Raw genomic sequence first — 13,040 nt, forward strand, 5'->3', positions numbered from 1 at the left:
TTGATCAAATAAAAAAATACAATGGAGCATTTAAAAAAAAAAATAGATTTCAAGCCACAGTCTTAATGGACCATACTGGTGTTTTTGCAGGTTTTATTCAATTTACTGCAAATCACACACTTTTTTAATGGCATTTTGAATGTGTTTTCCTACCTTTAAGGCAATTGTGAGATAATAATATTATTGTAATATTATTTATAATATTGTAAATTCCCTGTTATGGAGCTCAAGCAAGCGTCACGTTCGTTTTGATGCTGCCCAGAAGGTGAGAAAACAGACAATCAGATGCTTTGGAAAATGATTATGAAAAGTCTGATTTGTAATAAAATGGTCTAAAGTAGTTGTTCCCATTCTTGGGCTTGGGACCCCTCTAATGGGTCTGTGACAGATATTTGTATGTTTTTTGGGGGGGTGGAGGTTTCTCTAAAGTTCTGAAACAATCTGAGAAGTCTTTTTTGGAACTGTTCACAACTCATAGACATTACGCAGCCAAGTAAACACTGACTCACTTTAATGGGTCACAAGCTACAACAGTTGGGTACAAGTTGTACAAACACCAATATAATCCTTTAACTTGCTGATTGTGGTACTGAGTAGTGATGAAATAACGCTAATAAATTTATTTTCTGTTCTGTGATGCTTCAACCACAACAAGACAAGTTTTCCAGCTGTCCAAACCAATGTGTTTGACCCAAAGTTGTCACTGATGTCATAAAGTGCCTGAACATGTAACTCGTGTCCCTATACAATGTGAAAGATAAGAAACACTTTATTGTCATGTTTAAACGCATGTTGTGCCTTTCTATTAGACTTGATGGTGTTTTAGTTTGCATGCAGAGCCAGTTGACAGTGTCGGTGCCTGACAGAGGGTTCGCTGACAGACCTGTTCTTGTATTTATCTGAAAATGATTTATGAAGCAGAAATTTTATGGTACTAATGACTGCAATAAATATTTACATGACACCTTTGTCTGTTTTCATTCTCTTGCCTTCAACTGAAATGTGATTAGAAACCTTACTGAGTTCTCAGTTGTGTAAAGATGATGTTAGTTTCTCAGCAGAATGTAATTTACGTCAGAGCACCATCTGCTGTCTGGGTCCAGTAAATACTGGTAACTAAAATCCTCATTACAGGGTTGTAGTGAAGAGTAGATACACTTAATCCCACAATAGAAACTTTTTTGATGAAAGAGTTACCAGTGAGGATGGATCCTTTTATATACAAATTTATTACATTATTTATTCTTTATTCTTGGATTTTATTGAAATATTACATTTAACAGCCACACTTTTTTGGAATTTATTCAAGTACTGTACTTAACTGCAGTTTTAACATAACCTGATTATTTTCCTTATATGCAACTTTATAGTTTTAGCTCAGTATACTTTTGGAGGAAATATTGTACTTTTTAACTCCATGATATTTATCTGACAACTACTTAGATTAAAGTCCCCTTCCACTCAAAAACGCTTTGCTTATTATTGCTTCAACTGAAGTAATAATTGTTTGAGCTTCACTGTGCAGAGTGATGAACGTTTCTCTGTGCTCGCCTTAAATCTCAGTTTAAGGCGTGTACAAGCGAGCATGATTTGTGACATCACAACTAGTTTGGAGCCAATTGTGGTCCAATATGCAACTTACACAAGTGTGATGTGGAAACTTGAAGCCTCCAGTGCACAAACACTGAGAATGGACTTCATGGTGATGTAGGAGACATCTTGTGTCCAACACTTGAACTTAATAAATGAACAATATTTGCATATTCATGGCTTCTGTTTTTTTAATAAAGGAGAAGGCGAAGATGCCTTTTAAAGAATTTTTAACTAGTTAACTTTTTAATGGAAAAATGTAAAAGTGGAGAGGATCTTTAAGATTTTACATACAAAACGATGCATGGATGTTGATAAACAGTATATAAAGCTCCACCTCAATCAGCTACAACATTAAAATGCCGCTTAAGATAATACATAATAATATTACTATAATAATGATTTTGCTGATAATACCTCAGTATTTTACTGAAGTAAGATTTTAAATGCTTAATGTTTACTTGTAACAGTATTTTTATTGTGTGGTATTGATACTTAGATTGATACTTACTCAAGGACTCAATGATCTGAATTCTTCTTCCACCACTGTACATACTAAGCTGGCACACATTTAAGCAGCACACTCAAATGGAATATTAACTCAGACCACATCACCAGAAACACTCAGCAGAGACTCTTGTTACTCAGACAGCTCAATACAGACTCCTCCAACAGTTTCATACAGCCGTCATCACAAAAAACTGCAGGACATTGTCACATCATAGACTCCCCTCTCACATCAACTGAACCGCTGTACAACAAACGCATCACAACAGGTAAGCAGGTAAAATCATAACTCATCTGTCCCACCCTGCTCACCATCTATTTCCACTTGTTCCCCTCTGGGAGGCGCTACAGGTCTTTGTCCACCAAAACAGCCTGGTTCAAGAACACTCTGAATTCTGCCTCTTAATTAGTCATCATGGCATCTTGGATTGTGACACATGCAGCTCCTCAGTGTCCACCTACAATTATTATGACTACTATTCACTGTGTCAGTATGTTATGTCTACCTATATGTTGACTGTTGACGCGGTGTAGTTTGCATTTTTTCCCATGCTGCACTGAAAACAAATTCCACTACTTCTACTACAGAACATTAACAATTAATTTTGAATACATTTGAAATGTTCATTAATATAATTAATATATAAACTGACCCATTCACTTTGAGACTTACAAATGGGAAAATCCATTAGTGATTAAATGCATAAAGTAGAACTATGTAGATGATGAAAAATATATTATATTTTATGTATGTTGAAAGAGTTATTGGTCGCTGTAATGATTCCTCCTGACAACACAGCTGGACTCTAGTGGAAGAGATGGGGGACAAAAGGTCAAAGCTGTGTGGTTGGGTGTGTAAATATGTAAAAGTCACATTTGACAAATTAGAAAATATCTACACTTGAATTTGGGATATGATATTTAAAAACAAATGTGTAATATACACACGGAGAAAAGATGCACTGAAACATATTCCATGTAAAACAGATGTTGTACAGTGTAACTGCATGTAAACACATCTAACTACATGTGAAAGGTGTAAATGTGGACATATTGATAATGTTCTTCTGTTTTGCTAACTGATGGAAAGTGCATTCATATATGATTAAATGTTTCGATTTATGTGATAAAATATGAAACGTGTTGGAGTTTTTTTTTTTCAGTTTACATTCTGTGTTGTGACCGGATGCTCCTGCAGGTGAAGCTGGAGCAAATGCTACTTCAAAATCACACAGGCACTCAGAATAAAACAGGAAACTGGGTGTTTGTGCCTTCAAAATACAATCTGAAGGACTCTGACATGATGTGAAATGTGTCTCTTAGACCTCTGTGCAGTCTATGCATTGTGTATTTTGTTTTTATGTCTGTGAAGCACTTTGTGAAGTTGCTTTTAAAAAGTGCTATATAAATAAAGTTTATTATTAATGTTATTGTTATTGTTATTCTTATTCTTATTCTTATTATTGTTATTATTATCATCATTATTATTATAAAGTTGGTAATATTCACTTGATTAATGTGGTTATTTGAAAACTCATATATAAAAGCTTGTCAATTCCTGAATTTAACATGTAAAACTACTTTTGCTTGTTTTTCTTTCTTGTGTTTTGCAGCTTTAACAATTCAGTGCATTTGCATTCTCTAAGACTTTGACTATGTGCTCTTTTTCATTGGTGCTGTTTGCGCCCATTATGCAAATATAATGCACACAAAGACAATGATGCTGTTGAATGCAGAGCAGAACATCTGGGACTAATGGCTAACCCGCCAACGGCTCACAGTTATGAGAAAGAAGAAGCTGAGTGCAAAATTTCAAAGAGTTCTCTACATGGCCAGGAATATACAGTAATTAGTAAAACTTTTTTGCCTAAAACAGTGACATTTAAAGTTAAGAATATCAGATTCCACATTTATCATATGATGATAACATATGAGGTAAATGTGTGGTGGTTTTTAAAGCACTATATACATTAACTTGAACTACAGCAGACTAATAATGTTAATATGAAATGTTTGGAGAGCCTGGTGGCCAATAGGCCATCAGGTTTGTGAAATGTGCTTTGTGTAAATGCATTTTATCACTGACATGTTGCAGCATAATGCTTCAGCAACAACGTTTTTATTTTGAAAGATTTCTTCGGAAATTTCACTTTATTCTGCTGAGTTTGACATTAGTGTCAAAATCTGGGCGAAAAGGAGAAAAGTAAGATTACTGCAGGCATACACTCATCTCTCACTTCTCATACTGGCTTAAAACAGCGATAATAGCCTATAACGTCATCACATAGTTAGAACTGACTGATGAAGTCCAACAAGCTCCTCTGCTCCTCTGTTCGTCTCCTCCTTTGCTCCTCTGCTCATTGACATTTTCCTGCAGAGCCAATCCGCTCCCTCATTTGCTGATACGGCACCACGCTGAGCCAAGTCAGCCAGAATGAACCACACCGTGGTCGGAAGTGACGCATTTTACTTTCAAATAAAAGCACAAGAAGGCAAATTGAAGCCATGATTACATGCACCTAATTTTCAGCCTTTGGAAACACTTACAAGACACTGAAAAAAGAATATAAATAGTGAGACTGTTCAGAAATATTGCAATCCACCACGTTCTCTTGGATGCGTCTGACAGAGATAACATAAAAATCACCAAAATGTAAAATTTTGCAAGATGTGTGAATAAGAGGGATGAAGGCTGATATACTGACACAAATACGACCAAAATGAGATCAACTATCTATTAAACATGTTAAAACTGCATCAATATGAAACTAAACAGTCCCCTGCTGTTGGGCTCGAGCAGCTGGGAGTCCAATGCCTTGCTCAGGAGCACCTCAGTACTTAATGGAGGGAAACATCCACAGTCACAATAAGACAGTCATTTGGTTTGAGGTATGTAGAACATCCTGGAAAATTATCACAAGTCCTTTCATCTGTCCGGCAGTCTGATATTTCGCTGTACTTTGAAAAACTGCTATATGTTGGTTAATATTGGTTTTATTGCCGAGAACTCAGACCGGATGTGGTGTGTTGACTAGGGCTGCCTTGCCGGTGTTGTGGTAACAAGGTGCAGCTGCGGCAGCTGAGTCGAGGTGTGCGGACGGGAGACTGGGCCGGACAGCAGACAGCGGACAGCATCAATGGCCCCGGTGCTTACGAAGTGAAGAATGGGCTCCACGGCGTCGCAGCCATGGCCAGATCCACCAACAGAAGCACCGAAGAAGGGGAATCACGGGTGACTGCACCGGTGGACCGCGGAGAGGCGAGGGACCTGGCGGAGCCCCGGGAACTGTCTCTGGAGGAGGTGCTGAAGTCCTACGAGCAGCCCATCAACGAGGAGCAGGCATGGGCGGTGTGCTACCAGTGCTGCAGCGGGCTGAGGGTGCCCCGCCCGCCGGCAGGGACGGTCAACCGGGTGAAGGACCCGTCCTCCATCCTCCTGCACAGGGACGGGACCGTGTCGTTAGAGCCGCAGCGCCGACACAGCGGTAAGACAGTCGTCCTGTTGTTGCATCTAACTTCCTCACAGCCCGTCGCTCGTTTAGAATAACTCACACAAAACTTACATATGAAAAAGTTAAATCTAAATATATGGCTTTGATTTGCGAAGTTAGTTATCGCTTACACGTTACTTAACATTGCGTTTAAAACGTTAAGAGCCCCTCTTTAATTCGGCGTGAAGTATAGTCAACGAATCGGGACTCAGATTTAGGAGAATTGATACTTTTCCAACTGCTCCACCTGATTCCCGCCGTCTTCTTCCAGCAGGAGAGTCTGCGGCCACACACAGTAGGAACCAGTGAAAATGTCATTTTTACCAAAATACAGGCTGCTTGGCTGATTACATGAGAGCGGAATTTAAGACTATCTCACAGTGTTTTGTAAAAGTTCTTTAACCTTGCTTTATAAAGCAGACAGGTTGAACTATAAACAGTGGCGCTTTAAATTCTATGAATTTCATACGGACTTTGGTGCACAGGAACATCCTATTTATAGGAGAGAAACGGACGCATCTGTCCCGAACAGCACAATGTTCCTGCCTAGTCGACGGACTCTGTGTTCAGATTCAGGCTGCTAGTTGTTATTTTGTCGCACTCTCGATGCCAACAAGGATGACTTGTATTATGCCGGTAAATGATTAATTATTCATAGAGCACAGCTTCACCCAAGCATCCCTCTCTGTTTAGGAGACTTCAAAGAGTGGATGGAAGCCCAAAGGATTTTACGCAGTCCTCTGGTTGATTCCCTCCCCTCCCGCAATTAGCCTGTACCTGCATAATGTCCTCCTAATATAGCTATGTGGAGTATTTATGTCTTCACTGCAGGCGGGGCCCGACAAACCTGTTTCAGGAGTCTGACTATAGCACAGAGGTAGTTTAAAAAAAAGTTTTATTTGTCTGTATATTACATAGCCAGTGGTGATTATGCATGCTTGCTTTGAGAACTCTCAGAGCCACTTTATTCCCCACAGTTTTGGGTACTGAAATATATTATTTCCAGAAGCTGATGTTTTATTCAACTTCCGCTTGTTTCCTGTACTACACCAGATATGCTGAATGTCCTGGAAAGCCTCTAAAGCTCTTAGGTCATGTTCTGCACGACTGTTGCTGCACCTTCTTCAGGAAGCCTTATATATCGTATTGCCAGAGTATTTGAATTCAGGGGGATTTCCTTGTGCTGAATCTTTGCCAAGACCTAAGTAATAAGTATTCAAAACATCACTGAGAGATGTAGAAATACGCAGGAATGTGAGTTTTCAAATCTCTGCAATAAAAAAGAGCAGCTCCTGTTGACTGAGTGAGAAGTTGTCACAACAGTTGTAACACTTGTGTAGCACCTGTCAAGGAATGTAACAGGAAAAGTTTACAATTAGTCTCCAGGAGATGCTTGACGCATGTTGCTTAGCGACAGAATGGCATCTTTCTTAAAACATTATTGGTTTGTTATTAAGTAATTGTAAATGCTTCATTAAACTTCAGACTTGCACTTTAAAATGAGTCCCTGGGACCAAAATCCTATGAGTTTAGTTGATCCACCATGTCTTGTCTACAGCAGTGAGAGTGAAACCCAAGATTAAATTAATAATGTCTCTGTATTCCTCCAATAGGACTCAAGTTATTCAGACTATTTTGACTTTAAAACGTTCCTTATATTTGCTTTGGACCCATTTGAGCACATGGAGACAGATGAACTACACCATTCAACAGTTGCAAACACAAACGTGCCTCGATCATTAACTCTCAGTTGTCGCTGAGATGTTTAGCTCTCATTAACAGAGATGTTTCCTTGCAGTCTGTGTTGATTTTCACTCTACTGATCCATACGCAAACACAGTCCATGGAAGCACTGGTGCAAATCCGTTAAGCGAGTCTGCCAACAATATTAATGCAGCCAGTCGGCTGGAGGGCCATTTGCTATTAAGTGGCCAAATTCATCCCTGGAAACAGCACGCTAGTTTTAGACAACTGGGCAATAGAGGAAACAGACAAATGATACTGAACAATAAACTGAGGTCTAGACTTCATTATTAATGCAGACTATTTTTATTGACCACTTTAATTGACAGTTGAGGGCCGCCAAAACCTTTCACTGGACCTATTCCCACATAGCTACAACCTGCAACCTCTATACTTCTGAACTGTGTACAGTCGTGTCAATGCACTATATTAAATTCATAATAATAATTTTATTTATGTAGCACTTTTCAAGCAAACAAAATGCTTTCTAGTGCATGGAGACAGCATCAAAAACAATCACAGATATAAAAAGTCACACAAATCAAAAATAACAGGCAGGTACAAATCAAATCATATAGAAAAACAAGTAAAACACTACTTGAAATAGTACAAAGATGACTTTTTTTTCACAGTAGTAATCTTTGTGCTCTTGGTTTTCAAATTTGTGTCTGAACATAAGCTTATAGATTTATATCTGTGGGTATTTCTGCAGGAGATATTGATCCTTCAGCATCATCACATTGTCTCTGTGCTCTGAGACTAATGTCGCTGTCAAGTTGCTCATAATTTCCTCATTCCAGTTATTATTTCTTTCCTTTTCAAACAACTACTACACAGAAACAACAGACGGGACACGACTCCCCACCCCACTACACCCATGATCATAGAATCTGACAGAAAAGTTGCCAAATTAACACAACAAAGTGTCTTGTGCATGCACAGAGATACACTGCTGATCAATGCCTCTGTACACACATCTACATGATGCTTGTGGTTCAGATAAACAGAACACTGACTCGCACTTAGAGAAGCACTTACATAAACAACTAGCCAGCAGCTCGATTCAGAGGAGTACATTAAACAATACCACAACTTACCTTTTGTATTTTATTGTATCTTGAAATTTTAGTGTTTTAAGCTTCTAATTAACACTCATTAAAGAAGATCAGTGAGTGGATCTACAACTGCTCTGTAAATACAATGACGGGCTGACTGTGTGTTGGTGGGTATACATGCTGCTCCATCCTGAGGATATAAACATATATTGGTAATGTTAGTATTCAAAGCAGGTAGCCCTGACAGTCTGAAATGACTTTCTATTTCCTGGATATCTAAACCTCATCAGGTTGTACAGCAACCTGCAGAGGAGGAGGAAGTTAATGCAAATCCAAATATGAGCCGGGACCGAAGCTGCACCACACAGCATTTTAATGTAAACATATACACCTGATGTATCAGTATGAGTCACTGAGTGCAACTGCAACAGAGAGGAGCATCCAAGATTCACTCTTGTTTACCAAATTAAATTCTGCTTTCTGGAGGCGAAGACCTTCCTAAAACCTTCAGTAACAGCAGTGAGCAGCAGCAGCAGCAACATCTCTGCTTTTATTTCCCTGCGTCTTTAGTCTCCTCTCATGTGAAACGTGACAGACCGTCCCTGTTGGTAAACATGAGAGCGCTGTGTGAAGTTTTCTGACGTCACTGACATCAGCTGTTGCAGTAACTATCTGGCCCGCTCCCCCTTCAGAGACAGAACCAGTCTGACCTGATACAGTCATAATACACACTGAGTCATACTTGTAAGGAAGAAATTTAATTTTCCCACGACATCAGATGTGTTCAGGAACCAGCTGCAATCTGGCACACGTCACTTCCTCAGTTAACACTGAATTATACTTCCTTGTAAAACATTTAAAAAACTTTTCTACCTTCTTCTGTGAACTTGTTAGCAAACAGTTTACTGTTTACACATCCGGATATTAACAGAGAGCAACATTAGCAGCTAATGCTAATGGTGCCAAAAAACAAAGTGTTTCTTCTGGACACCCAACAACTATTAGTCCAGTATTAATACGTTTTAGCTGCTAAATGTTCAGCTGTCTCCACCAGTTAGTTGCTACTTTTATCTGTCTTTTGTTAGGTGCTGGGTATGTTGCTGAAAACAGCTGCCTGCTGTTAGTAAAACACTGAAGAGAGCATTCAGAGTGAACCAAAACATCAAAGCTGCAATCTGTAAAACCAAAATGATGAATTAAAGCTATAATATGTAACTATTCCGCATTAAAATGTCTAAAAACGACTAGGCTTATGTTATACATTTTGTTGAGTTGTGTACTTACATTATCCCAAATGTTTCCAACAATTTTCAAACTGAAATCTGTAATTTTAATCAACGTAACGGTCCGTTTCATTTGGTCAATGACGTCATACCCCCACTACCAAAGAGTATACGCACACAAGATGCATGTGTCAGTGTTGTGGTTGTCCGCCAGAAATTCTGCCATAGATTGACTTTTATTCAGTTTTAAGCCACATTTTTACTTTAAACTTTTTAGATCTTGGTAATTTTTAACTATATCTTTTAACTGGATGAAGGCTTTTAGTCATCAAACAAACTGAGCAAAGTTAGCAGCAGCTCAGCTCACACAGAGCCTCTCCCGGACGTCCTGTGGCCTTTCGAACAGCACCAGAGAAACACTGATTTTTGACGTGGAACTGTTTATTCAGTGTTTTTACTACTGGTTTTAATCACCGTGTCTGTTTGTTCTGGAGAGGAGGAGACTTCACGGATAATAACTAGTGAAAACTGGTTGTTTTAACAGTTTGTTATTGTTTTGATTGAGAGACCCCTAGTGGCAGGAATTACATATTGTACGTTTAAAAGAGGCTAAAACGCTCAGCGTAGAGCTGAGGGAAACTGCAGATGATGACTCTTTGTTTGTTCATCTCTACGCGTCTCTACACAGTCATTTCATTTATTGATAATACAAAAATATTGATTAGCTTCAGCTTTGAGTATATGGAGGAACCAACACATTAATTATATAGAACAATTACAGATTTAAACAATATATTCTTAAAACATGTCAAATAAATACCAGTATAAAAAGCGCCTGAGATCCCATTTACCTATCAGACAACCTCTGAAACTTCTGCCTCTTTCTGCTTTGATTGAGCTTCGATTCTTTCTGTCAAAGTTGGTAACAAGAAAATGCTTCAATCCCATGTTTGTGACAGTAACAAGACCTAGATCTAGTTTGAAATTTTTCATGACACCCAAGTTTCTTCGCTGATAACAAAATGACACAATTTTTTGACATTGAGAAATGTAAACATAAGAAGTCAAGGTCATCAAATATGAATCGTTATCTAAACAAAAGCAGATGTAAAAGAAAGTGCCCTGAATAAAATAGTTTAAAATATATTTTTAAAATGAAGAGCTATCTCAACAAATAATTTGAAAAGAAGAAGACAAATCTGTTCAGACACTCAATGTCAGCTTTTGGTATTTGTCAGTTTGTTGATACTCTGTGCTACAGACACATTTCGGTCAGTACCAAAAAAGTTTTGAGGTTCATACGCAGCTCAGATGGAAACACAGTACTTTTTTATAAACCTGAGGATTTGGACTTTGAGGTTTGTTCTCAAAGTACCGCACTGTCCTTATGTAAGTCAGGTTGGCTTTAATAGCACAGTACCTTCAGCCTCATTAATAGATTTATGACTAAGTGGGTCTAATGGAGATCATATTGTCGCTCGTAAACGCTGATTATGCTCCCGTACCCCAAAGTGCTCAGTGTGTCTGTTTGTATGAACTGCTGCAAAAGCTCCTGATCTGTCATCTACAACACATGCAGTAACACAGTTTGAGATGAAGCTCCTCACTGTTTCTATTTAAGGCCGCACACAGAGACACGGCAGGGCAAGGCTAAAGGGTGAGGTTAACAGTGATTCACTGAGTGCACATCAGACCAGCAGGAAGTCAAGGTTCAGATACATATTCCTACTGTCAGATAAAAACCTTGCATCACCCCCCATGTAAAAGAGAAAAAGCTCAGTGACCATGCACTGTTGAAACATGAGACTCCCCAAAATGTGATTTGCAAGGTTTTCACGTTACATCATCTTTCTGTTCCCCAAGAGATCGTGCCAAATTTCCACCATGCAGAGAAGCTTTGATGCACAGCAGTCAGTTCACAGAACACGCAGCTCTAAATCTGAATGCTCCCCTGATTTTATTCAAATAGAAATGAACTCCAATTATATAGAGAGTGTTTTTAGTGTTTTCCCCTTGATTATTGCTCTCTGGCAAAAAATGCGCTCATAGTGACCTCTGGCTTGACATGTAGGTAAAAGGTGGAAGTGGAGTTTAAAAGGTCAGTTCAGGTGACGGCTTAAAATGTTCTGTTCCCTCTTTCTGCCTTTCTGATTCATTTATAACTAGCCCTGCTCTTCATAGCCCAGTTTTCCCTCTCTGTCACTTTGTGGTTTCTTTGAATTTAGTCTCTCAGACCTTATTACCATGGCAACAGATGGCAAAGTCCATCTTGGGAGAGTATGCGTAGTAGTGTGAGTGTATGTCTGTGCGTGTTTTCAGGATGAAATATTTTCCATCATTAGCCGGAATAAACTATGTGTGACTTAAAGCTAATGAGAAGAAACACTGCAGTGTGTGTGTGGCGGGAGAAGGGAGGAAGGGATGAAGGAGGGTCAAAACATAGCAGAAAGTCAGTCAGACAATACACAAAACATGATCAAATACTCGCCTGCTGTTGGTTGGCTAGGAGACATCCATGGGAACCAGTATAAGAGGAGCTCATTGTCACTGAGGCATCTCTCAGGATGGCCATGTTGGTCAGTCCATTACTTTGGTCCAGACTGAAATATTTCTAAAAATATTAAATGGATTGCCATGAAATTTTGTGCACACATTTAGAGCTGCAACAATTAATTGTTAATTGATTAGTCGATCAACAGAAAATCGCCAACAATTTTGATAATGATGAGTCATTTTTCAAGAAGAAAATGTCAAAATTCTCTGATTCCTGCTTCTCAAATGTGAATATTTTCTGGTGTTTTTAGTCATCTGTGATAGTAAACTGAATATCTTTGGGTTGTTGCTCAGGAAACAGTGATTTACATTTTGCACCATTTTCTTACATTTTCTAGATCAAATGACTTATTGATTAATGAAGAAAATAACAATAGATTAATCAATTATGAAAATAATTGTCAGTAGGATGAAATTTGGTTCACAGATTAATGTGCCCTTAAAATGAACTGTAATACCTGTGATCCCCTGACTGTACTGTGGTTTACCTGCAAAACTTTAAAAATTCCCATCAGATTTACATTATTTTTAAAAATCACAATCCTTTTGCATCATTGCTGAGAGGTACAATGTCACACAACTGTCCTTTTCACATCTAGCTATAAAATGTGACACATCTGCGGGATTTTCTAGCAAAAGTTTTCATTGCATGATGGGCGTTGGTGTCAAGTAGAGAGGCTTATAGTGCACCATGAAGCAAACAGGAAGTGACTGTGGACAGCCTACAGTTGGTGGTAGTTAACAAAACGTTAGCGTGCTAATAAACAAAAAAAAAAAGTCAAATGGAGAACATTGTAAACATATGTAAACAATAGCTATCATTAGCTTATCAATAGCTTATCATTATCATTGTGAGCATGTTTGCATGCTAGTGTTAG

General features: G+C 38.6%; 1 protein-coding gene across 1 annotated transcript in view; it reads left to right on the top strand.

The window, feature by feature from the left end:
- Window positions 1-4,296: 4,296 nt before the first annotated feature.
- spire2 (spire-type actin nucleation factor 2) overlaps window positions 4,297-13,040 on the top strand; it is a 31,202-nt gene continuing 22,458 nt past the window's right edge. The window contains exon 1 of the mRNA XM_067588998.1: window positions 4,297-5,582. Coding sequence (XP_067445099.1) covers window positions 5,285-5,582 — 298 coding nt within the window. The 5' untranslated portion in view covers window positions 4,297-5,284. The remainder of the gene's footprint in view (window positions 5,583-13,040) is intronic.

The sequence above is a fragment of the Thunnus thynnus genome, chromosome 5, assembly GCF_963924715.1.
Source record: "Thunnus thynnus chromosome 5, fThuThy2.1, whole genome shotgun sequence".
In the NCBI taxonomy this organism is placed as follows: Eukaryota; Metazoa; Chordata; class Actinopteri; order Scombriformes; family Scombridae; genus Thunnus; species Thunnus thynnus.